At 41.9% G+C, this 25,994-nt stretch overlaps 1 protein-coding gene across 2 annotated transcripts in view; it reads left to right on the top strand.

Annotated features, from left to right (window-relative positions):
* Window positions 1–844: 844 nt before the first annotated feature.
* Window positions 845–25,994, top strand: part of LOC118396025 (putative adenosylhomocysteinase 3) — a 51,974-nt gene continuing 26,824 nt past the window's right edge. Inside the window, exons 1-3 of one of the 2 annotated variants that reach the window (XM_052465917.1) lie at window positions 845–997; window positions 11,199–11,400; window positions 12,025–12,200. In XM_052465917.1, coding sequence (XP_052321877.1) covers window positions 11,331–11,400; window positions 12,025–12,200 — 246 coding nt within the window. In that variant the 5' untranslated portion in view covers window positions 845–997; window positions 11,199–11,330. Of the gene's footprint in view, window positions 998–11,198; window positions 11,401–11,884; window positions 12,201–25,994 lie in introns of those variants that run through there. The other variant, XM_052465916.1, reaches the window with a different exon arrangement.

Here is a 25,994-nt window from a genome sequence, read left to right as displayed (position 1 = left end):
ATAACATTGCAATGGTAGGTTTTTCTCTTTCATCTGAAACCTTAAACTTTAAACCCTCAGACTGTTGACAGCAAGCCAACCTCAGAAACGTTACAATCGGGTTACTTATATTTGCTTGTTGTTTTCTAGAATTAGAATGACATTATTCCATTTACTCTATATTTTTTTCAGTGACAGACAACAATGACCATGTTGCTATAGAAACAAAGTGACTTCATCAGCCAGCAGCAACAGGTAATTGAACAGGTGTTGCTGTAGCTACAGAGTAGGAGAGTTCAGGCTAGTGTGAGAGGGGTATTACTGTGCAGCAACATGGAGATGAGGTACCCAGGCTTCAAGCCTCGCCTGCAGCATCGTCTGGTCCTGCAGGGCCCTCCGAGAGGTACCGCCCACAAAGCCCAGGTCACCAACTCATTGGCCACTCCCAGGGAAACATTCTACTTGCCCCTCCCACCTACCCAACCTCGACTGGAGTTCTTGCACTGGGTGCAAGTGGAGAACAGCGAAGAGCAGGAGAAGAGGTGGAGGGATAGGGCTGAGAGGGAGCAGCGTAAGCCCCAGAGGGAGGCCAGCCTGCCTCGCCTCTCTCTACCTCCTCCTTCCAGAATGGGCCCCCATACCTTGGCACGCTTCTTCTTCCAGTGGAGGGGGAGACCCAGGCAAGTTCAGCCCCATCCAAAAACAGCCCCTACCCATAGGCACTTCTTGTAGTATTCAGGGGTAGGGGTTGTTTTTGGATAGTTCCTTCAAGTTTATTTGCCAGTTGTTATAAATACATTGGAAATCTCAATGATGAGCTTTCACATAAAAAGAGTGCAGGACAAATACAGGTGTACATCCACAGGAACTGGAGCGGGGTCAGGGGGAGCCGAGCAGACTCACCCCAGGATGTGGACCCTGAGTGGGGGGAGAGAGAGAGGCTGCTCTGGCTCAGTCACCTGAGGGCTCCACCCCTGGACAGCCAGGGCAACATACTGCCCCCTAGTGGCTTTAAACGGTAATCTTTGTAGAGATGTACAGTATATGCTGTTGTATATGCGTGGTTCAGACATGCTCAGTCTTAAAACAGTGAATAATTGTAGAATAGTGACAAATTCCTTTCTATGTATGTGACTGAGCGGATCGATTCAGTGTTATTTAGCAAAATTAGAAATTGTGTTTTTTTACAATGGATAAAAGAAGAGACTCAGAGCTAGAAAATGGTACATCGTACGCTATGGTTGAGGAACAATAGGAAAGTAATTCTGCTTTGAAAGTTGTAAACTTGTATCCTCACTTTTGAGAAATGTCCGTTGAATGTTTTGGTACCTACTGGAGAGCTCTTCTTTGTCTACACCCATTCAGCAACGTTCACAACCTCTTAAGCTTTAGTCCCACCCATCTCTTTAAGGGTTATACCCGAGCGTTCTGTCCTAACAACAGCAGTCAAGCACCCAAGCTAACTGGCTAATGTTGGAAAGCTTGCTAAATAATTCCAGACATAAATGACAGAACAGCTCACTGACCATTTTACTCACCCTATTGAAATGGATACTTGTGTTACGCCCCTGAAAACAGGGGAGAAATAATCACGACAGTGATACGGTGTTGTATTCTCAATTCAACGTTTAGTGTCATCATTTCTCAAAAGTAACACATTACAAAACAACAGAAAACCTATTATACAAATAACACAGCAAAATATCTTATTAACAACGCACATGTTCATTCACAATCGACATAAGATGGCAGCTACTCTCAGTACGATGCTATTCTTCACTTCAACCGAGCAGGGCTAATATTACTCTCTTCAAACTTAACTCTAACTTCCTCAAGACGTTACTAAAACACACCTTAAACACTCTTGACATGTTAGCGAGTTATAACATTTAAATTACTATTTTTATCATCAATAAAGTAGCTGAAAACAGGGGAGAAATAATCACGAGAGTGATATGGTGTTGTATTCTCAATTCAACGTTTAGTGTAATGAGAAAAGACAGCGATTTTCCCCAGGAATATGGGTGGAGACCAGAGCAATCGATCTCCGGCTCATAGATTAAGAGCATTTCGTAGATCACAGATTAACACTTTTAGGCACCACAAAATAAAGTAATCAATATAATGTTTACACATTACTCTCACAATTCGTACCCTTCGACAGATTTTAACTTTAACACAATTATATGAATGTTATCAATCTCTATCAACTAATACTGAATGCATCTTTTTAACCTTAGATGTTTTAAGATCCTCACATACTATGAACTCACTAATACTTTTTGAATATTTCCTTTAACCTCTCACACTCTCCCTGACAAAATAAATGTTGTCCCAACATTACCAACATTGTCTTCTTCAAAAGTCCGTATGCACTGGACCTAGAAAATCCTCTTCTGTAAGGTAGTACTTGAGCAGAGGTCAAGGGTCACAGTTCAAATATAACTAACACGTTATATTCACAGTCCATATCTGTTGACCAGCTATATAACATCAGCAGTATTTTCTCATACTATTGATCAACAGTCCATCAATGTTAATGATCTATATGCATAGTCTGCAAATTGTCTCTTTTGACAGTCTGTGAAATCAGACAGTAGTCCGTAGCCTCATGTTTGCTGAAACCCATACATGTAAGGTGGCTGAAAGTAACATTGCTGTAGTGATGGCAGCCATGGAACCAGTCCTGGTGCAGAGTAGACAGGGAACAACTGTGGCTGTATACTGTAGCAGGAAGGGATACCAAGCTGATCATAGGTGATACGTCTTGGTGGGTGTCTCTCTCTTTGTGGCAGCTGGTAGGCTGGTTCCTCAGGTTCAGCAGCATCAGTATATGAAGGAAAGGCACTTGGTGGATGATCATCAGGCAAATTTTCAGCAGGCAAGTTAATCTCCTCAGCAGGCAGGTCTTTAACTGTTGTTGTCTCCTCCAGCCGCTTTTCAACAAGAGGCTGTGCTGGTAGCGTATCAGGGACTGGCACTGCAACTGTCTGTTTCACTGTTGGGGGTCTGTGTTCCCACTCTCTTGCTGGTTCAGCATTCCTCTCCTCAGGTACTGTAGGAGATGTGGGAACCTGTAGCGGCTCATGATGAAGGTCATATTCATCCCCACTGTCTTCATCAGAATCTAGAGTCTGTGATGCAGGCTGGTGTCTCCTCGTTTTCTGACTTTTGTCCACTTTGGTCATTTCTGGTTGTGTCTCAAAAGGTAAGTGGTCACAGGACATGAGCAGGTTTCTGTGCAGGACCCTGGAGCGTCCCCTACCCTTTTCTGATCTCAATTCATAAATCGGCAGGTCTGAACCCATTTGTCTCACCACTGTGTGAATTGTATCTTCCCAATAGTTACGGAGTTTTCCTGGTCCTCCTCTTGGTGTCAGGTTTTTAATCAGAACTCGCTCGCCAGGCTGTAGCACTGAACTCCTAACTTTAGTGTCATAGTACTTCTTACTTCTTTCAGCGGCTTTCTGAGCATTTTCATTTGCAATGGCGTATGCTTCTTCCATCCCTCGTTTCCAGTTCTCCATGTATTCTCGCTGGTTCCTGGAACATGCCTCTGTGCACAATCCAACGAGCATATCAACTATTAGCCTGGGTGATCTCCCAAACAGAAGATAAATTGGTGAATAGCCAGTCACTTCGCAACGGGTGCAGTTATAGGCATAAACCAGTTTGTTCAGAGACTCCTTCCAATTTGACTTTTGTGTCTCAGTTAGTGTCTTTAACATTTGCAACAATGTTCTGTTCATGCGTTCCGCTTGACCGTTTCCCATCGGGTGATAGGGTGTTGTCCTGGACCCCGCCATGCCACTGAGTTTCTTTAACTGATGGAACAACTGATTTTCAAATTCTCCCCCTTGGTCATGGTGGATGCGGGACGAGAACCCAAACTTCAGGGCAAAGTCATTGAAGATGAGATTTGCAGCAGTTTTACCTGACTTTGATGTGGTGGCGTAGGCTTGAGTGAAACGTGTAAAATGATCAACAATCACGAGGATGTACTCATATCCCCCTTTGCTTCTGTCGAGATGAAGGAAGTCAATACATACCAGTTCAAATGGCTGAGTTGTCACAATGTTTGTCAGAGGAGCTCTTGTTGCATGGGCTGGCTTTTTCTGTGTGACACAGCTACAGGTTTTAGTCACATAGTGCTCGATGTCAGATTGCATATATGGCCAGAAGAAGCGGTCACGTACTAGTGGTACAGTGCGGTCAGTACCTTGGTGTCCCATGTTATTGTGCAACTCTTCCATCACTTTACCTTTGTACTGCTCTGGTAGAACTAACTGCTTGTAGTGATTCTGTACAGAATACCATCACTGTCTATTGTCAATTTGTCCCATTCTCTGAATCGGCATTTTGACCTTTGGACTGAATTTCTTTTGCTCTTTAACTGGCGGTTTGGAACCAGACAGTTTGAAATTGAGCACAGGACGGATGACCGGATCAGATTCTTGTGCTTCTCTTATCCCATCTTTTGGGATCGAGCTGGTTGTTGCAGTGGTTGTCTCACCTTCAGCTGATACTGACATCGATGCAGCTGAAAATGACCAAGGTACAACAGCCTCTTTCTGTACCTCAACTGCTTGTATCGTGGCGGCGATGGTGTCTGGTGGAAGCTCCTCAGAACATTCTCTCATCAGTGGCATCCTTGACAAAGCATCTGCATCACCGTTCTCTCTGCCTGGCCTGTACTTTATTGTAAAGTGGAACTCAGCCAAGTCTGCAACCCACCTGGATGTGGTTGCGTTCAGTTTTGCAGTAGACAGAATGTAGCAGAGCGGGTTGTTATCGCTGTATACAGTGAAGGTCGGAGCATAGTAAAAATAGTCATGGAACTTATCAGTGATTGCCCATTTTAGAGCTAGAAATTGTAGCTTGCTCGAGTGGTAGTGATAGTTCTTCTCCGCTGCTGTTAAGGTTCGAGAGCCTTAAGCAATGACCCTAAGCTTCCCCTCTTGCTTTTGATAAAGAACTGCTCCCAAGCCTTGGTGTGACGCATCAGTGTGTACAACAAATGGCTGAGTGAAATCAGGGAAACCTAAAACTGGTGGCTGAAGCAAACACTCAATCAGCTGTTCAAGTGCCTGTTGATGCTGGTCAGTCCACAGGATTGGCTTGTTTGAGGGCACCACATGACTTATTTTCTTTGTCTTTGTTTTCCGTGGGTGGTCAGGTACTTTCTCTGAATCTGAAACTTTTCGCACATCATTCACATGGCTGTTGAATGTTTTACTGAAAACTAGCGTGTCGTCCAGATAAGGAATGCAGATGTTATCCCGGAGCCCTTCCAAACACTCCTCCATACACCGCTGAAAAGCTGCAGGAGCGTTCATGAGGCCGAATGGCATACGTATCCACTCATAGAGTCCCCACGGTGTCACAAATGCTGTCAGTGGTCTGCTTTCTTCAGAGATGAACCCCTGGTGATATGCTTTTCCCTGATCTAAGAGGGAGAACCAGGAATTACCACCTAAACTGTCCATGATGTCTTGGACCCGAGGGATGGGCTGGCGGTCGGGATGTGTCTTTCTGTTCAGGTCTCTGTAATCTATACACAACCGGAGGGTCCCGTCCTTCTTACGAATGCACACGACAGGTGAAGAATATGAAGAGTTTGACTTCCTAACCCAGCCCTGGACTATGAGGTCATAAATGTAACCCTTCATCTCCTGATACAGTGGCCTGGGCACTGACATGTATGTGCGCTTTACTGGTTCAGAGTCCTTTAGAGAAATAGTCATTTTCAATCGTTCAATGCAGCCAATGTCATTGTCTGATCTGGAGAAGGAGTGACACTCTTCTCTAAGCATTTGCATTACATTTACATTTACATTTAAGTAATTTAGCAGACGCTCTTATCCAGAGCGACTTACAAATTGGTGCATTCACCTTATGACATCCAGTAGAACAGTCACTTTACAATAGTGCATCTAAATCTTAAAGGGGGGTGAGAAGGATTACTTATCCTATCCTAGGTATTCCTTAAAGAGGTGGGGTTTCAGGTGTCTCCGGAAGGTGGTGATTGACTCCGCTGTCCTGGCGTCGTGAGGAGTTTGTTCCACCATTGGGGGCCAGAGCAGCGAACAGTTTTGACTGGGCTGAGCGGGAACTGTACTTCCTCAGTGGTAGGGAGGCGAGCAGGCCAGAGGTGGATGAACGCAGTGCCCTTGTTTGGGTGTAGGGCCTGATCAGAGCCTGGAGGTACTGAGGTGCCGTTCCCCTCACAGCTCCGTAGGCAAGCACCATGGTCTTGTAGCGGATGCGAGCTTCAACTGGAAGCCAGTGGAGAGATCGGAGGAGCGGGGTGACGTGAGAGAACTTGGGAAGGTTGAACACCAGACGGGCTGCGGCGTTCTGGATGAGTTGTAGGGGTTTTGCCTAACAACCTCTCTCTGCTCTTCGGTTAGGTGAGTTAAACCTACTGGTGGATCCCACTGTTCAGTAGCAGTACATGGGGTTCGAACGCTGGTGTGATTCACTGTGGCTGAGGTGACAGTTTTTTCAAAGACTTGGGCAGGTAACACAGTCATAATGGTTTGTACTGTACCGATTATTGTGCGTCCTAGCAGGTCAATGTCGTCAGTGGGGTTAGAGACATCAAGCAGGATAACTGGAAAAACACCTTTCCTGACTCTGACTAGTGTGTCAAAGAACTCAAGGTCGTCTGGCCACTGCGGGTTCAGGTCTGGCTGGAAAAGCATTGTCATGTCATCTTTGAAAGGCTGAGAAGCTACACGGCACTCAATCTGAATGCTACTGTGTTTTGGTATAGCAACATTCTCTTTCTTGGTTTTCACTGCATATTCATCTGTCTGTTCTGCGCTAACAGCCTGTATAAAAGCTCTCACCTTGTTTCTTTTGAGGCTTGGGAAAGCTGTTTTTAATGTACTGTATCGTTTAGTCTTTTCGGTCATTGTCAGGATGTGCTCGAAAACATTGAAACCTATGATGGGATGAGATAGGTGACAGCCTTTCATTACCAGCACTGGGATGATCAGTTCCTTTGTTTGGTCTGTTTCAGAGGCTAGCCAAAAAGTTGTTTCAATCCATCCCAGGTACGGCATTTCAGATCATCATCATTTCTTAGATCATCAGGTGAGTCCAGGATTTCTGAAACATCTCTCAGCCTTGCGCTTGATGAACGATGGAAAGAGGAATCTCTCCCAATGACCGATACCTGAGAGCCTGTGTCCCATAGAGCTTGGAGGTGGTAGCGATTCAGGTGACACTCAATAAGGCAATGTCTGCCGACTAGCGAGGTGACCTTACGGGGGTGGCAACCTTGAGCTAGGGATGGTAAGGAGTGGGCATTTTCCCCTGTGCAGGAAAACCTTTCACTGGTAGAGTCAATTTTCAGGTGAGTGCATTTTTTCTTATGTTTAGTCCAATGTTGGTTTTGACATCCTTTGGAACAGTACAGTGTCTCTTTACATGATGAACATTGTTTCAGGTTCTCAAATGACTCTTCTCTGGCACAATTTGCACATTTCTGGGACTTTTTGGTAGCTACGGTTAACACTTGTCCCTCAGCGGTAACTCGTTTCCGTTTAAAGGGGCCTCCCTTGATGGTCTGGCTCCCCGGATGTTACATCCAGTTTGAAAATGTTCTCCACTCCCACATCGGAAGCAGTGTGTGCAGCGTGCATCTGTTCTGGCCTGCTGGCAGACAAAACTCCTCCTTGGAGCTTGAGCAGAGTGGTTGGTATACCGGTTAGATGCATATTGATGCTGCGCAGGGTCAGGTGCTTGGGACCGACTGTAGTTGCTGTAATACTGCTGCTGGGAAACAAGTGGCTGGGGGTCCCTATCTGGCCTCCTAACTGGGGGTGGGGCATAGGCACAAGGCGGTGACTGAAACATAGGCTGCTGTCGTGTCTCCTTAATCTGAGCAATCTCTGCACTGAGACCTTTTAGAGAAGCTACACCTGTCTTAAATTCAGCTAACTCTGTTAACAGTCCTGCGGGTATCTTAGCTTTGGCTTCCTTCACAGGACACTTTGCAGATGGCGTATCTTCTAACTGGACTACACCCACAGTTGTAGCAGACTGTGGGGCATTAAACCACTTTTTGTTTCGTCTTTCTCTCTCATTAGCACAAGCAACGTTAAGCTTCTCTAGAAAAACCTCATCTGATGTTTCGCTCTCTAGCAGGAGAGGCTGCATGTCTATCCTGATACTGTCACTCTGGAGACCCGTAAGGACTGTGTGAAAACACATGCTCTGGACTAGAGCAGGGTCATACTTAAGCCCTGATTCTGACTCCTGGGATGCAAACATTACTTTTTGCCTCAAATCTAAAACGCGCATCAGGAAGCTTTGAGGGGTCTACTTGCTATGCTGTGCTTCTGAAGCTAGCTGTTTGTAAAGCTCTGTCGCACTCTTCTCTTGGAAGTGGGAACGCAGGATACATCTAAGTGTGGGAAGAGTTAGCTGGGGCTTACCTTCCAAGTAGCTGCGTAGCTGTGAGCCTGGAGAAATAGCCCTGACTACTGCGTCTACTATTTCTACCTCAGGATAGCCTCTGTTAAGTCCATTTTCAATCTGATGGGCAAGGCTGGAAAAAATCTGTTTTTCTTTCTGGCCCGGTTCACCTATCTGACCAGAAATTTTAAACTCTTTGCGCCAGTATGAGCTGGGCTGTGCATTGGGTGAGAGCGGCACGCTCTCCTGAAGATTGGCATGGTGTTGGGGCTGACGCAGAGAATCACTGGCTTTGGCTGCAGTAATCTGCTCAGTTCCCACCCCTTGTTGTGGGGTTACAGTTCTCAGTTCCTCTATTCTGTGATGTGTTCCGGCTGGTTCAATATCATGGTCAATTTGCCCTGTTTTGTTATCTATGCCACTGATCATCTCTGTCATTTCGTCTCTAAGTAGCAACAATTCCGACATGCCGCCATCTTCTAACTCTGTGACTTCCTCTCTTTCAAGGAACATCATAATGTGAGTCATTAATGCTATGCGGGATTTGTCTTTAACATCTCTTCTCTGTTCGCCTGATATTTCAAGGAAATCACATATCTCTAGTAACTTGTCTTTAGTCAGGGTGTGTAATTCTCCTACTACCTCTTCCTGTAGTTCTTCCAAGGCGCTTGTCATGTTGACAGAACAGGAGGAACTTTTACTGTGCAGGAGTTGACTCTGAATTAGATGGTCCTTACTGTCTCTGATGGTCGATCAATGGCCTCAGTTGACACGTACTTAACCACTAACTTCCAACTTCCCTCGAACAGCAACACTTTCCTCACTGCAGCCTGCCTGAGTTGTTATGTGGAGATTTAGCTGGCTCGGAATTCAGCGACCAGGGTGTGGAAACTGGACATCTGAGCAGCAATCTCAGCGGAGCCTCCAAAAATGTTACGCCCCTGAAAACAGGGGAGAAATAATCACAACAGTGATACGGTGTTGTATTCTCAATTCAACGTTTAGTGTCATCATTTCACAAAAGTAACACATCACAAAACAACAGAAAACCCATTATACAAATAACACAGCAAAATATCTTATTAACAACGCACATGTTCATTCACAATCGACATAAGATGGCAGCTACTCTCAGTACGATGCTATTCTTCACTTCAACCGAGCAGGGCTAATATTACTCTCTTCAAACTTAACTCTAACTTCCTCAAGACGTTACTAAAACACACCTTAAACACTCTTGACATGTTAGCGAGTTATAACATTTAAATTACTATTTTTATCATCAATAAAGTACCTAAAAACAGGGGAGAAATAATCACGAGAGTGACATGGTGTTGTATTCTCAATTCAACTTTTAGTGTAATGAGAAGACCGCGAAGAAGACCGCGATTTTCCCCAGGAATATGGGTGGAGACCAGAGCAATCGATCTCCAGCTCATAGATTAAGAGCATTTCGTAGATCACAGATTAACACTTTTAGGCACCACAAAATAAAGTAATCAATATAACGTTTACACATTACTCTCACAATTCGTACCCTTTGACAGATTTGAACTTTAACACAATTATATGAATGTTATCAATCTCTATCAACTAATACTGAATGCATCTTTTTAACCTTAGATGTTTTAAGATCCTCACATACTATGAACTTACTAATACTTTTTAATGTATAACAGGCTATGAATATTTCCTTTAACCTGTCACACTTGCATAGTGGAGTATTTTGTTAAAACATGTAGCTAGCTAGCTAAACAATGAACCATAATCCCCACTCATGAAGTTACAACCCTGCATGAATATGCAGGTAGCTAACAAACCAGGTTCAACGTTAGCTAGCTAACATTAGGCTATAACTAGCAACGCAAATGGCTCTGATATACAAATAATATTACTACACAGATCACACACATAACATTAGCTAGCTAGCTAATAGTACACTTTAACTTGAAATGAAAACAACTTTCTGTCAAAATTAGAAATGTGTAATAACTGAAAATGTAGCTAGCTAGTCTATCTTACCCGTATAGATGGAATGGATGCTTCTCCCTGTCATGGATGACATGGTTGCCCTTACTTAGTTTGAAGATGTAATCCGGAGACAGGTGTTATCTCCATCTCTTCAGCTATCATACTCTAATTCTACTGATTTCAAAACATGGTCCTCCAGAAAGTGGAGAGCAACACTTATGCAGCTCTACTACACAATATATATATATATATATATATATATATATATATATATAAACACCTGCGTTAGACAGGATTACCTACACATACTGACCAGCTCAAATAGACAGAAGCTGCTACATGGCAGACCAATACGAACTTATCTCTCGGCATGTCCATTATCTCAGCCAATAATGGCTATCGGGAAGGTTGCTCCCCCTTTTTCTGTGGCTAAACCAACTAGGCTCGTAATTGAACAATTTTATTTGTATTTCAAATCAAATGAAATTGTATTAGTCACATGGGCCGAATACAGTGAAATGCTTACTTACGAGCCCCTAATTAACAATGCAGTTTTAAAAAATACAGATAAGAATAAGAAATAAAAGTAACAAGTATTTAAAGAACAACAGTAAAATAAACAATTGCCCATTTACAGATGGCATACAAGTTTGTTATTAAGGCACATGAAAGTTCACATGTTCAAGAAGGCATTTCTAACAAAAAACACATTTTGATAAAAATGTAAAGGTTTATGTTCCCCTGTGAAGTAGTGACGCGCGACATACGCCTAGTTTCCTGGAACAAGTCACATATGTGTTCGTGTGTGTGTTTGTGTGTTGAAGGTGTGGACGATATGGGCCGCAGACAGAGGACCCTCAGACAGGAATGACACACACCTCCACCACCCAAAGCCTGCCCCTGCCGCCTCTCCTCATGCTCCGCAGACACACCCTCTGCTACCGGTTACCTCGGAAATGACCCCCGGAGCACCTGATTTGCCCCATGAAGGGCAGAGCAAAGACTTCCTGAACACTCACCCTGACAGTAAAGACTACTGACTATCTTCATCATTGTCTGTGTTGCAACCTTCTTTTTGTTTAATAGATGGCAGTCCAGTGAACCTTTTCACTGGACTGCCATCCAGTGAGGGGTTGTTCAATGGAAGTTTCAATGGAAATTCAATGGAAGTTACAAAATAAATGTTTGGGATGTGGGCCTAAATCCTTCATGTGGATGTGATCTGCCTCTCTGTGTGGCTATCATGACTACAGGGTTTACTGTAAACACATGTCATTGTGCCTTTTTCTTTGTGTGTTATGTTTTGAAAATGAACACATACTGGCAGAGTGAAATGGGTCATCAGGGTCACAAACATAGACAGTCAAAGCTGTCTTCATTTTGGAATGTGGAAGGTCATCATTTTCAAAGTCACCATAGTCATCACTTTGGGATGTGGAAGGTATGTGGGTACTTAGCATACTGGACAGACCATACCTCTGCTCAGACCAGCCCTTACCTATGTTTTTTCCATACTTTCAAAAGAAGAGGTTATTTAGTTCAGTCACCACAACACCAGTCCAGTTATGGCAGAGAAATCTGAACAGACTGATGCTCCTTCTCCATATAAAGACCTAACCTTACCGGTCATGTTTCCCATACTGCATACAGAAGATGAGGGTGGTGCTACTACCTTCTCATCGTCGACATGCAACCCCAACCTGTGGAATATGTTGCATGCAGCCGAGACCAGATGGAGCGAGCAGTCTCAACCGTCCAACGGAAACGGGGCCGATGTGTCAGTTGGGGCGGGAGAGACCGTGATCGACGCGCTAAATATGGAGAGGGTGAGGATAAATCAATCACCTACACTCGTGTCTTATCCTACCTTTACTGTGGGGGTATGGGTTTTAACTTCAGTAGGCTAGTACATGTGCTAGAAGGCGCATTCAACAGTTTGAGTTGGCTCAATCAATGCAACTTTAGTTGGATAGTGTCCTACCATGTTGGCTGTGACTGCGAATCAATGTGTGATACGTCAAGGTTTGAAAGATGAAGGCAGTATCTGCTCATAATGTTGATTTTTAAAAAATGTCGCGACCGCATGTTTCTGCAATGAGGCGCGCAGATCCGAGCGGAGCGTCTGTAAATCTTGATGGTACTGTGACTGAAGCACATATAAACGCGTTTAATATGTAGGGGGTTAGTTAGGCTATTGCTGGGACTAGAATACAAGGCTGTATACCTGGAGTTTCTAAAATTATGACCCAAAAGGAACCAATCCACCTTGTGAAATATAGCTTGCAACCTGGTCTCAGCTAATTTAATAATTTTTCTGTACAAAAATCCGAGATACTCCAGTATGATATTATACGTTTCGTATTGGTATGTATTATTTTGTGGATTTTCATCACCATCATTTCGTATGATGTCTTACGAATGACAATTTGTATTATATGTTACAAATTAGCAAAACATACAATATGTTACACATTTTCTAAACTATATATTATGAATTATAGCTATACCATTAATGTTAGCTAGCTCTATAATGGAAGCTGGGCTAGGGGTTAGGGTTAAGGTTAGGGCTAAATTTAGGAGTTAGATTAAAGGTTTAGGGAAGGATTAGCTAACATGGTAAGTAGTTGAAAAGTAGCAAGTAGTTGAAAAGTTGCTAATTAGCTAAAGTTGTCTGTGATGAGATTCAAACTCACAACCTTTGGGTTGTTAGACATTTGTGTCATAAGCCCATCCATCTAACCCAAGCAGATCTAATTTAGTTTTTGCCTTAAGTAACCATCTGTCTTATGTACAGTGCCTTGCGAAAGTATTCGGCCCCCTTGAACTTTGCGACCTTTTGCCACATTTCAGGCTTCAAACATAAAGATATAATACATTATTTTTTTGTGAAGAATCAACAACAAGTGGGACACAATCATGAAGTGGAACGACATTTATTGGATATTTCAAACTTTTTTAACAAATCAAAAACTGAAAAATTGGGCGTGCAAAATTATTCAGCCCCCTTAAGTTAATACTTTGTAGCGCCAACTTTTGCTGCGATTACAGCTGTAAGTCGCTTGGGGTATGTCTCTATCAGTTTTGCACATCGAAAGACTGAAATTGTTTCCCATTCCTCCTTGCAAAACAGCTCAAGCTCAGTGAGGTTGGATGGAGAGCATTTGTGAACAGCAGTTTTCAGTTCTTTCCACAGATTCTCGATTGGATTCAGGTCTGGACTTTGACTTGGCCATTCTAACACCTGGATATGTTTATTTTTGAACCATTCCATTGTAGATTTTGCTTTATGTTTTGGATCATTGTCTTGTTGGAAGACAAATCTCCGTCCCAGTCTCAGGTCTTTTGCAGACTCCATCAGGTTTTCTTCCAGAATGGTTCCGTATTTGGCTCCATCCATCTTCCCATCAATTTTAACCATCTTCCCTGTCCCTGCTGAAGAAAAGCAGGCCCAAACCATGATGCTGCCACCACCATGTTTGACAGTGGGGATGATGTGTTCAGGGTGATGAGCTGTGTTGCTTTTACGCCAAACATAACGTTTTGCATTTTTGCCAAAAAGGTCAATTTTGGTTTCATCTGACCAGAGCACCTTCTTCCACATGTTTGGTGTGTCTTCCAGGTGGCTCGTGGCAAACTTTAAACGACACTTTTTATGGATATCTTTAAGAAATGGCTTTCTTCTTGCCACTCTTCCATAAAGGCCAGATTTGTGCAATATACGACTGATTGTTGTCCTATGGACAGAGTCTCCCACCTCAGCTGTAGATCTCTGCAGTTCATCCAGAGTGATCATGGGCCTCTTGGCTGCATCTCTGATCAGTCTTCTCCTTGTATGAGCTGAAAGTTTAGAGGGACGGCCAGGTCTTGGTAGATTTGCAGTGGTCTGATACTCCTTCCATTTCAATATTATCGCTTGCACAGTGCTCCTTGGGATGTTTAAAGCTTGGGAAATCTTTTTGTATCCAAATCCGGCTTTAAACTTCTTCACAATAGTATCTCGGACCTGCCTGGTGTGTTCCTTGTTCTTCATGATGCGCTCTACGCTTTTAACGGACCTCTGAGACTATCACAGTGCAGGTGCATTTATACGGAGACTTGATTACACACAGGTGGATTGTATTTATCATCATTAGTCATTTAGGTCAACATTGGATCATTCAGAGATCCTCACTGAACTTCTGGAGAGAGTTTGTAAAAGTAAAGGGGCTGAATAATTTTGCACGCCCAATTTTGCAGTTTTTGATTTGTTAGAAAAGTTTGAAATATCCAATAAATGTCGTTCCACTTCATTCCACTTCATTTACATTTACATTTTACATTTAAGTCATTTAGCAGACGCTCTTATCCAGAGCGACTTACAAATTCATGATTGTGTCCCACTTGTTGTTGATTCTTCACAGAAAAATACAGTTTTATATCTTTATATTTGAAGCCTGAAATGTGGCAAAAGGTTGCAAAGTTCAAGGGGGCCGAATACTCTCGCAAGGCACTGTAACCTTACCGAACATAACATATCATATTAAATGGAGAATCTCGGCTTTATGTACAGAATAATATGAAATGCTCAGAGACCAGGTTTGTATCAAGAATATTATGAATGGGGTGACCAAGGTGGGGCACAGAACCAGTTTAGCGGGCCCATAACATTTGGAACCTTAATCGATGCAAGGTGGATTTGTTCAATATGTACTGAACAAAAATATAAATACAACATGCAAATAATTTCAAAGATTTTACTGAGTTACAGTTCATATAAGGAAATCAGTCAATAGAAATAAATAAATTAGGCCCTAATCTATGGATATCACATGACTGGGAATACAGATATGCATCGGTTGGTCACAGATACCTTTTTTAAAGAAAGGTAGGGGCGTGGATCAGAAAACCAGTCGATATCTGGTTTGATCACCATTTGCCTCATGCAGCGCGACACATGTCCTTTGGATGGAGTTGGTCAGGTTGTTGTTTGTGGCCTGTGGAATATTGTCCAGCTCCACTTCAATGGCTGTGTAAAGTTTCTGGATATTGGTGGGAACTGGAACACGCTGTCAAACACGTTGATCCAGAGCATCCCAAACATGCTCAATGGGTGACATAACTAGTGAGTTTGCAGGCCATGGAAGAACTGGGACATTTTCAGCTTCCAGAAATTGTGTACAGATACTTGCGACATGGAGCTGTGCATTACCATGCTGAAACATGAGGTGGCAGCGGATCAATGGCACGACAATGGGTCTCAGGATCTCGTCACAGTGTCTCTGTGCTTTCAAATGGCCATCAATAAAACACAATATGGGGCACCATATGGGGCACTCTGTTCACAACGTTGACATCAGCAAACTGCTCGCCCACAAGACCGCAAACACATGGTCTGTTTAACCCGCTAAGGTCGATGTCCGCTCCCCTGGGGAAATCTATTTTGCATAATAATAAAATCTGCACAAAAATCTGTTAATTTTAGCAAGAGTATTTTTTGCGTTGGATACATCTTAATCCACTGCATCTGCCTGTGTCGCACTTATGCATCTGTGGTGAAAGGTAACACAACTAGAGTGGTGTTTGTCAGACCATGAGACATTCCAAAAATCGGCTTCTCTCAAAATGGTCTGTAGCGTCAGAACAGTTTGAGCTACACACTAAAATGACCCCTCTATGGAAAGGGTAGACACTCACGAACACGTACATGTCGGTTTTGCTCACATTACTCGTCTGAAGGTCCCACTGTACAAATGGGAAAAATCTATGGAAGTATATACTGTATTCTGACCCCTTCACCTTTTCCATATTTTGTTACATTACAGCCTTATCCTAAAATGGATTAAATTGTTTTTCCCCTCGTCAGTCTACACACAATACCCCATAATGACTTAAGCAAACAGAGGTTTTTAGATTTTTTTTTTTACAAATGTATTAAATAGAAAAACATTTCATATTATATTTACACAAGTATTCAGACCCTTTACTCAGTACTTTGTTGAAGAACCTTTGGCAGCGATTACAGCCTCGAGTCTTCTTGGGTATGATGCTACAAGCCTGGCACACCTGTATTTGGGGAGTTCCTCCCATTCTTCTCTGTAGATCCTCACAAGCTCTGTCAGGTTGAATGGGGAGTGTTCTTGGGGACCTTCAATGCTGCAGAAATGTTTTGGTACCCTTCCCCAGATCTGTGCCTTACTAACACTATCCTGTCTCGGAGTTCTACAGACACTTCCTTTGACCTCATGGCTTGGTTTTTGCTCTGACACACACTGTCAACTGTGGGACCTTACATAGAAAGGTCAGTACTTTTCCAAACCATGTCAAATCAATTGAATGTACCACATGTGGACTCCAATCAAATTGTAGAAACATCTCAAGGATGATCAATGGAAACAGGATGCACCTGAGCTCAATTTAGAGTCTCAGAGCAAAGAGTGAATAATTATGTAAATAAAGTATTTCTGTTTTTAATTTTTAATACATTTTTAATACATGTTTTCACTTCGTCACTATGGGGTATTGTGTGGAGATTGCTTAGAATTGTTATTTATTTAATAATTGTTTTAATAAGGCTGTACCGTAACAAAATGTGGGAAAAGTCAAGGGGTCTGAATACTTTCCGAAGGCACTGTATATAGAGACAGTTTAGTGCCAAAAATAAGGGGTTAAATACACATACAAAAAAATAACAAATGTTTCCTGAGCTTTCTTATACCTCTCAGATATAGGACAGACACTTTAGGACAAACGTCCTTTACATTTGGGGGGTGGACTATCTTTTCCATGTAGTGAATCTGTTATTCAATGCGTTTAAATGGTCTAGTAGCAGTTAGGCCAAAAATACCTTTTCATCAATTAATTTTGTATATATATTTTTTATACTTCAAGGGGTCTTCAAATTCCAAATCAAATAGCAAAATGATCATTGGTATGACCTTCTTAAAACTATTCCATATAGTTTAGTAGAACCCCCAGGCTTAGACAGGGCTTAGACTCTTATGGGTAATCCGTTTCTTGATATGCCACACCTGTCAGGTGGATGGATTATCTTGACAACAGAGAAACGCTCACTAACAGGGATGTAAACAAATTTGTGCACAAAATTTGAGAGAAATAAGCTTTTTTGTGTGTATGGAACATTTCTGGGATCTTTTATTTCAGCTCATGAACCATGGGACCTAGACTGCATGTTGGGTTTATATTTTTGTTCAGTGTAGCAAATATTTGATTTAATTTATTTTATTTGACCTTTATTTAACTAGGCAACCTTTAACTAGGCAAGTCAATCTATGGGGGACATACATTTTTAAGCCTATATTAATTATAAGCCTTCAATGAGAGGCAAGGTGATGTTGAAACAGAGAATATTCATAAACTGGCATAGAAAGGTTGTTTAAAGGTTGTGAACATGTATTAGGTTAGTTTGGTGACATTCATATGGTGCGAGAGTGACCAACTTCATGAGGTAAACACACCACACCCACACTTCATTAGGTAAGCTATACTGAGAGCTCATAATAATAATAATGGCTGGAACAGAGCAAATGGAATGGCATCAAACCATAGCTGTGTTTGAATACTCATACTAACCGTACTATTTGTGACGTAAATTGAGTAAATAGTATGCTTATTGGTCAATGTATGGGTATAGTTAGTATGGCAAAAGTTCCCAGATGTCGTACTGCATTAGCCAAAATACGAAGTATACGAGCAGTGGATACTATTTCCATGCTTTTAGGGCCCATAATGCAATTCTTCAGAAAGTGGGCGTGGCTTCATATAATTTTCAGATTTGAAGAAAATGGCAGAAAATATGCAGCCGAAGTCCAACGAGAGCGGATACAAATTCATTGCTTTAACTAATTATGACAAATGTTAAGAAAATGTTGAGCAATGTAATAAAGTAATGACTTTTCAAGTAAGTTACCTTACACGTTATGTTGGCTGACAATTTGTTAGCTGTGCTATCCTTACGAACTACATAGCATATCATTACAGCAGTATGTACCCGTATGTTAGCTATCTACCTAACGTTAGTTGGCTACTAATACATCAAACTTGACACTATATTAACCTGTTGCGACGAGCAATCCCGTATCCGGGATCTTAAGTATAGCCTCAAGCTCATTAGCATAACGCAACGTTAACTATTCATGAAAATCGCAAATGAAATGAAATAAATATATTGGCTCTCAAGCTTAGCCTTTTGTTAACAACACTGTCATCTCAGATTTTCTAAATATGCTTTTCAACCATAGCAAAACAAGCATTTGTGTAAGAGTATTGATAGCTAGCATAGCATTAAGCCTAGCATTCAGCAGGCAACATTTTCACAAAAACAAGAAAAGCATTCAAATAAAATAATTTACCTTTGAAGAACTTTGGATGTTTTCAATGAGGAGACTCTCAGTTAGATAGCAAATGTTCAGTTTTTCCAAAAAGATTATTTGTGTAAGAGAAATCGCTCCGTTTTGTTCATCACGTTTGGCTGAGAAAAAAACCCGAAAATTCAGTCATCAAAACGCCGAACTTTTTTCCAAATTAACTCCATAATATCGACAGAAACATGGCAAACGTTGTTTAGAATCAATCCTCAAGGTGTTTTTCACATATCTCTTCGATGATAAGTCATTCATGGCAGTTTAGTTTCTCCTCTGAATCACATGGGAAAATACATGCAGCTGGAGATTACGCACCAATTTCGACGGAGAACACCAGGCGGACACCTGGTAAATGTAGTCTCTTATGGTCAATCTTCCAATGATATGCCTACAAATACGTCACAATGCTGCAGACACCTTGGGGAAATGACAAAGTGTAGGCTCATTCCTGGCGCATTCACAGCCATATAAGGAGACATTGGAACACAGCGCCTCAAAAATCTGGCTCACTTCCTGTTTGAAGTTTCATCTTGGTTTCGCCTGTAGCATTAGTTCTGTGGCACTCACAGACAATATCTTTGCTGTTTTGGAAACGTCAGAGTGTTTTCTTTCCAAAGCTGTCAATTATATGCATAGTCGAGCATCTTTTCGTGACAAAATATCTTGTTTAAAATGGGAATGTTTTTTTATCCATAAATTAAAAGAGCGCCCCCTATATCCAAGAAGTTAAATACAGTGGCAAGAAAAAGTAAGTGAACCCTTTGGAATGACTTGGATTTCTGCATAAATTGGTCATCAAATTTGTTCTGATCTTCATCATATCACAACAATAGACAAACATAGTGTGCTTAAACTAACAACAAATATTATTGTATTTTTCTTGTCTATATTGAATACATAATTTAAACATTCACCGTGTAGGTGGGAAAAAGTATGAGAACCCCTATGCTAATAACTTCTCCAAAAGCTAATTGGAGTCAAGAGTCAGCTAACCTGGAGTCCATCAATGAGACAAGATTGGAGATGTTGGTTAGAGCTGCCGTGCCCTATAAAAAACTCACTAAATTTGAGTTTACTATTCACAAGAAGCATTGCCTGATGTGAACCATGCCTCAAACAAAAGAGATCTCAGAAGACCTAAGATTAATAATTGAAGACTTGGATAAAGCTGGAAAGGGTTACAAAAGTATCTATAAAAGCCTTACTGTTCATCAGTCCACAGTAAGACAAATTGTCTATAAATGGAGAAAGTTCAGCACTGTTGCTACTCTCCCTAGGAGTGGCCGTTCTGCAAAGATGACTGCAAGAGCACAGTGCGGAATGCTCAATGAGGTTAAGAAGAGTCCTAGTGTCAGCTAAAGACTTGCAGAAATCTCTGGAACATGCTAACATCTCTGTTGATGAGTCTACGATACATAAAACACTAAACAAGAATGGTGTTCATGGGAGGACACCACGGAAGAAGCCACTGCTGTCCAAAAAAGACATTGCTGCACATCTGAAGTTTGCAAAAGTTCTGGATGTTCCACAGTGCTACTGGCAAAATATTCGGTGGACAGATGAAACTACAGTTGAGTTGTTTGGAAGGAACAAACAACACTATGTGTGGAGAAAAAAAGGCACATCACATCAACATCAAAACCTCATGCCAACGGTAAAGCATGGTGGAGGGAGCATCATGGTTTGGGGCTGCTTTGCTGCCTCAGGGCCTGGACAGCTTGCTATCATCGATGGAAAAATGAATTCCCAAGTTTCTCAAAACATTTTGCAGGAAAATGTTAGGCTGTCTGCCAATTGAAACTCAACAGAAGTTGGGTGATGCAACAGGACAACGACCCAAAACACAGAAGTAAATCAACAAGAGAATGGCTTCAACAGAAGAAAATACGCCTTCTGAAGTGGTCCAATCAGAGTCCTGACCTCAACCTGATTGAGATGCTGTGGCATGACCTCAACAGAGCAGTTCACACCAGACATCCCAATAATATTACTGAACTGAAACAGTTTTGTAAAGAGGAATGGTCCAAAATTCCTCCTGACTGTTGTGCAGGTCTGATCTGCAACTAACATAAAAACTTAATTTGAAGTTATTGCTTCCGAAAGGTGTGTCACCAGTTATTAAATCCAAGGGTTCACATATTTTTCCCACCCTGCACTGTGAATGTTTCACACGGTGTGTTCAATAAAGACATGAAGATGTCTAATTGTTTGTGTGTTATTTGTTTAAACAGACTGTGTTGTCTATTGTTGTGACCTAGATGAAGATCAGATCAAATTTTATGAACAATCTATGCAGAAATCCAGGTATTTCCATACTTTTTCTTGCCACTCTATATGCTGTCTAGCTAACTATCCAATGTGTATTGACCTGATTAACCCCGTAATTCTTAGTTTATCTAAGTGGTATAGTCGTTGTGTGTTCTCAATGGACATTCTGTTGCTTTCGTAAATTTGCTATGGCTATCTACTCCGATTTCAGAGCACTCTCGTCTGAGTGTACTAGAGCGCAGAATAACTGATGAATTTATGAACACTCAACACCCATTGAATATGGCCGGTGTCAGAAATCATCAGCATAATAAAGTAATTAAATTGTTGCCAGCAGCACAGTTAGTCACCAACGCTCTGGATAACATGAAAACCATCTCTGCTAGGGCAAGTAAAATGGTAAGAGTGAGGTGTTCTCTTATTTGTGTCTGGAAGTAGCTCGGCAACGTTAGCCTGTTAGCTTGGGTGCTTGACTGCCGTTGTGAGGTCCAGTGTGTGCTCTGAACGCTCCGAGAGCAAAACGCTCTGAATTTACAAACGGACAATCTGACAATGCTCTGAATTTACGAATGCCTAGAGGGCCTTCTGGTACTCCAGATTAAGAACACACCCAAAGTAATAAAATCTCTAGCTAGACATTTGTTATGCTAAAAGCTAGCAAGAGGTTTCATAGCGACAGCATCAACTTCTGGTAGACAGGCGAAGCTCTAGTACGCTCAACTGAAAGGATACAGTTTGTTTACAGTATACTAAAATGTATTAGTATATAGTATGTAGTATATTCTCATTAAGTATGTAGTATACAGGATGTTAGTATTGGTATTCGAACAGCTCTACTGTTTGATGTATTTGATACCATTCCACCTATTCCGCTCCAGCCTTTACCACGAGCCCGTCCTCCCCAATTAAGGTGCCACCAACCTCCTGTGATTTTCATACCCTTATTCTGTTCATCATCGCCCTGCCAGTAGCCAGTGTTGTATATATACCAGGTTGTACCTTTCGTACCGCATGGCTAACTTTAGTTGTATGCACAAAACATCATGGGAGTTTTGTGTTTAAATGATCAGGTTCATATAAATGGTTGAACTGAATTCCTCTTTCCCTTCTCATCATTAATGAATAAAGACGTGGCTATGAAACCCACAAGACATAACAAAATATTGGCAACAAATAAGTCTGAACCGACAGTGGTTATTCTGTCCAGAAGAAGTCGGTTTTAACATGTTTAAAACTATTTTTTTATGCGGTACAGTCTAGACTAGTGTTAGCACCGTGTATCGCTAGCAGATGCAAGTTCATGCATAATCAAGCTAGCTAAGAGAGAGAGTTAGCATCGTCAGGGACGGCGTAAAATCATTTGAGACGAGCGTTGGAGCGAGAAAACAACGTGCTTAGAAAGGGAGGAATATACAGTGGGTAAAGGAAAGGACATTTATTCAACTTTGAAGATGAACTTTGGAATTAAAAACTGGTGGTCCTTCTGTAGCACAGTTGGTAGAGCATGGCGCTTGTAACGCCAGGGTAGTGGGTTCGATTCCCGGGACCACCCATACGTAGAATGTATGCACACATGACTGTAAGTCGCTTTGGATAAAAGCGTCTGCTAAATGGCATATATATATATGGCATATATATAAGCAAACTTGAGGAGGAAACGTCAGTGAGTGAAGTGAATGCATATCACGTGACTGAGGAAAATGTTGCTGTGGCAGAACAGAACGTTGCCGTGGTTGAGGACAATATTAAAGTGAGTGACAATCAGGAAGGAGCCTATTGAGAAACAAAAAATGTCTGGAATTGTTGGAAACATTGTACAGTTGGATGAAAGCATTGAACACCGGAACTTATTTCAAGAACGGTTGGAATATTTTGTTCTTGCAAATTACATTGATGAGGACAAAATTGTGCCAAATTTGTTTTGTGTAATGGGGTCGAAGGCATTTAATTTATTAGTAGCCTGCTACAGACAGGCCAGGTAATAAGACATATGGGGACATCATAGAAATACTGAAAGAACACTTTTCAACAAAACCAATAGTTATTGCTGAAAGGTTCCACAGAATAAATCAGGAAGAGGGAAAATCAGTGACAATGTTTGCTGACAGAGCACTGTGAGTTTAATGATGTCCTAAATGACACCATTAGAGACAGACTAGTATGTAGGCTACGCAGTGAAGTTACACAAAAGAGACTATTGACTGAAAGTAAACTTACCTTGGCAAAGGTCATTGAATTCAGCGTGTGCAAAGGGTATTGAATTCAGTGCCTTCAGAAAGTATTCATACCCCTTGACTTATTCCACATGTTGTTGAGTTACAGCTTGATTTCAAAATAGGTAAAAGAAAATACAAAAATTATCCAGCTATACACATTACCCCATAATGACAAAGTCATGTTTTTAAAATTTTAGAAAATGTATTGAAAATTAAATACAGAAATACTTCATTTACATAAGTGTTGACACTGCTATTTCAATACTTTGTAGAAGCACCTTTGGTGGTTATTACAGATTTGAGTTGTTTTGGGGATTTTCTCCCATTCTTCCTAGATTTTCTCAAACTGTTAAATTAGATGGGGAGTGGCGGTGAACAGCAATCTTCAAGGCTTTCCACAGATTTTCAATGGGATTCAAGTCTGGGCTTTGGCTGGGCTACTCAAGGACTTTAACATTCTTGTTCTGAAGCCATTCCAGCATTGCTTTGGCTGTATGCTTAGGATCGTTTTCCTGTTGGAACATAAATCTTCACCCCCAGTCTAAGGTCGTTTGCACTAAAAAGCAGGTTCTCATAAAGGATTTGCATGTATTTGGTTCCATTCATTGTTCCTCCGCTGAAAAGCATCCCCATAGCATGATGCTCCACCGCCCTGTTTCACGTTAGGGATGGTGTTAGATGGGTGATTAGCTGTGCCTGGTTTTCTCAGGCCAAAGAGTTTAATTTTGTCTCATCAGATCACAGAATATTTTGTCTTATGTTCTCGGAGTCGTTCACATGCCTTTTTTCAAACTCCAGGCATGCTGTCATGTGCCTTTTTCTCAGGAGTGGCTTCCATCTGGCCACTCTCCCATGAATCCCAGATTGGTGAAGTGCTGTAGAGACTGTTGTCCTGCTGTCAGGTTCTCCCATCTCAGCCAAGGAACTCTGTAGTTCTGTCAAGAGTGGTCATTGGGTTATTGGTCACCTCCCAATGTCCTTCTTGATTGGTTGCTCAGTTTGGTGGAAAATAAGTAAAAGTTATCATTTTGGTTTCATCTGACCATTCTCCCAATCTTCTTCTGGATCATCCAAATGCTCTCTGGACATGTACTGGCTTAAGCAGGGGGACACGTCTGGCACTGCAGGATTTGAGTCCTTGGCGGCGTAGTGTGTTACTGATGGTAGGCTTTTTTACTTTGGTCCCAGCTCCCAGCTACAGGTCTGTGAGAGCCAGAAATCTTGCTTGTTTGTAGGTGACCAAATACTTATTTTCCACCATAATTTGCAAATAAAGTCATTAAAAATCCTACAATGTGATTTTCTGGATTTTTTTTTCTCATTTTGTCTGTCATAGTTGAAGTGTACCTATGATGAAAATTACAGGCCTCTCTCATCTTTTTAAGTGGGAGAACTTGCACAATTGGTGGCTGACAATACTTTTTTGCCCCACTGTATATGCCTTATCACAATTCTTTTACAGCCAGTTACTGAGACGTCATGGTATAGTTTCTGCTTTGACATGCACTGTCAACTGTGGGACCTTATATGGACAGGTGTGTTTTTTCTAAATCATGTCCAAGCAATTGATTTGGCCATAGGTGAAGTTGTAGTGACATCTCAAGGATGATCAAAGGAAATTGGATGCACCTGAGCTCAATTTGGAGTGTCGTCGAAAAGGGGTGGGTATACTTATGTAAATGAGATATTTCTGCATTTCATAATTATTTTACATCAAAACTGTCTAAAACATCCCAAAAACATTCCTTACCCCAGGATACTTCAACTGGTGACTATCCAGGAGAGTAAAGAAAAAGGATCACTGTTTTTGCATAAATATGGCGGGACAAGTAAAGAATCGCCTTACTCAGAACTTTGGATTTTGTCATTATGGGGTGTTGTGTAGATGGGTGAGAGTTATTATTATTTTTAATCTATTTTGAATTCAAGCTGTATGACTGCATTCTGAAGGCATTATAGCTGAAAAAGAGGCTCAGCAGTTGAGTTCATCAGGGCGAGTGTACGGAGTTGCAACTGAAAATCAGCGACTGGGGAATAGGGACACACTTCCGCTGAGGGAAGTTTCAGGTTTCAAGTTCTATTAGTCGTATGTACAGGGTACACATATTATACACCGACCAACAAGCTCATCACCAACCTCAGGGCCCTGGGTCTGAAACCCTCCCTGTGCAACTGGGTCCTGGACTTCCTGACGGGCCAACCCCAAGTGGTGAATGTAGGCAACAACATCTCCGCCATGCTGATCCTCAACACGAGGGCCCCACAAGGGTGTGTGCTCAGCCCCCTCCTGTACTCCCTGTTCCCCCATGACTATGTGTCCACATACGTTTCCAACTCAATCATCAAGATTGCTGACGACACAGCAGTCAGTGGTAGGCCTGATTACCAACAATAATGAGACAGCCTACAGGGAGGAGGTGAGAGCCGTGGCAGAGTGGTGCCAGGAAAATAGCCTCTCCCTCAATGTCAACACAATGAAGGAGCTGATCGTGGACGACAGGAGACAGCAGAGAGAGCACACACCCATCCACATTGAAGGGCTTCAAGTTCCTTGGTGTGCACATCACTGATGACCTGAAATGGTCCCGAAATGCAGACAGTGACGTGAAGAAGGTGCAACAGCCCCTCTTCAACCTCAGGGGGCTAAAGAAATTTGGCTTGGCCTTTAAGGCCCTCAAAAACTTCTACAAATGCACCATTGAGAGCATCCTGTCTGTCTATATCACCACCTGGCACAGTAATTGGACCTTCTGCAACTGTAGGGCTCTCCAGAGAT

This window comes from Oncorhynchus keta, chromosome 17, assembly GCF_023373465.1.
Source record: "Oncorhynchus keta strain PuntledgeMale-10-30-2019 chromosome 17, Oket_V2, whole genome shotgun sequence".
In the NCBI taxonomy this organism is placed as follows: Eukaryota; Metazoa; Chordata; class Actinopteri; order Salmoniformes; family Salmonidae; genus Oncorhynchus; species Oncorhynchus keta.
This window is presented reverse-complemented; position numbering and strand designations above follow the sequence as displayed.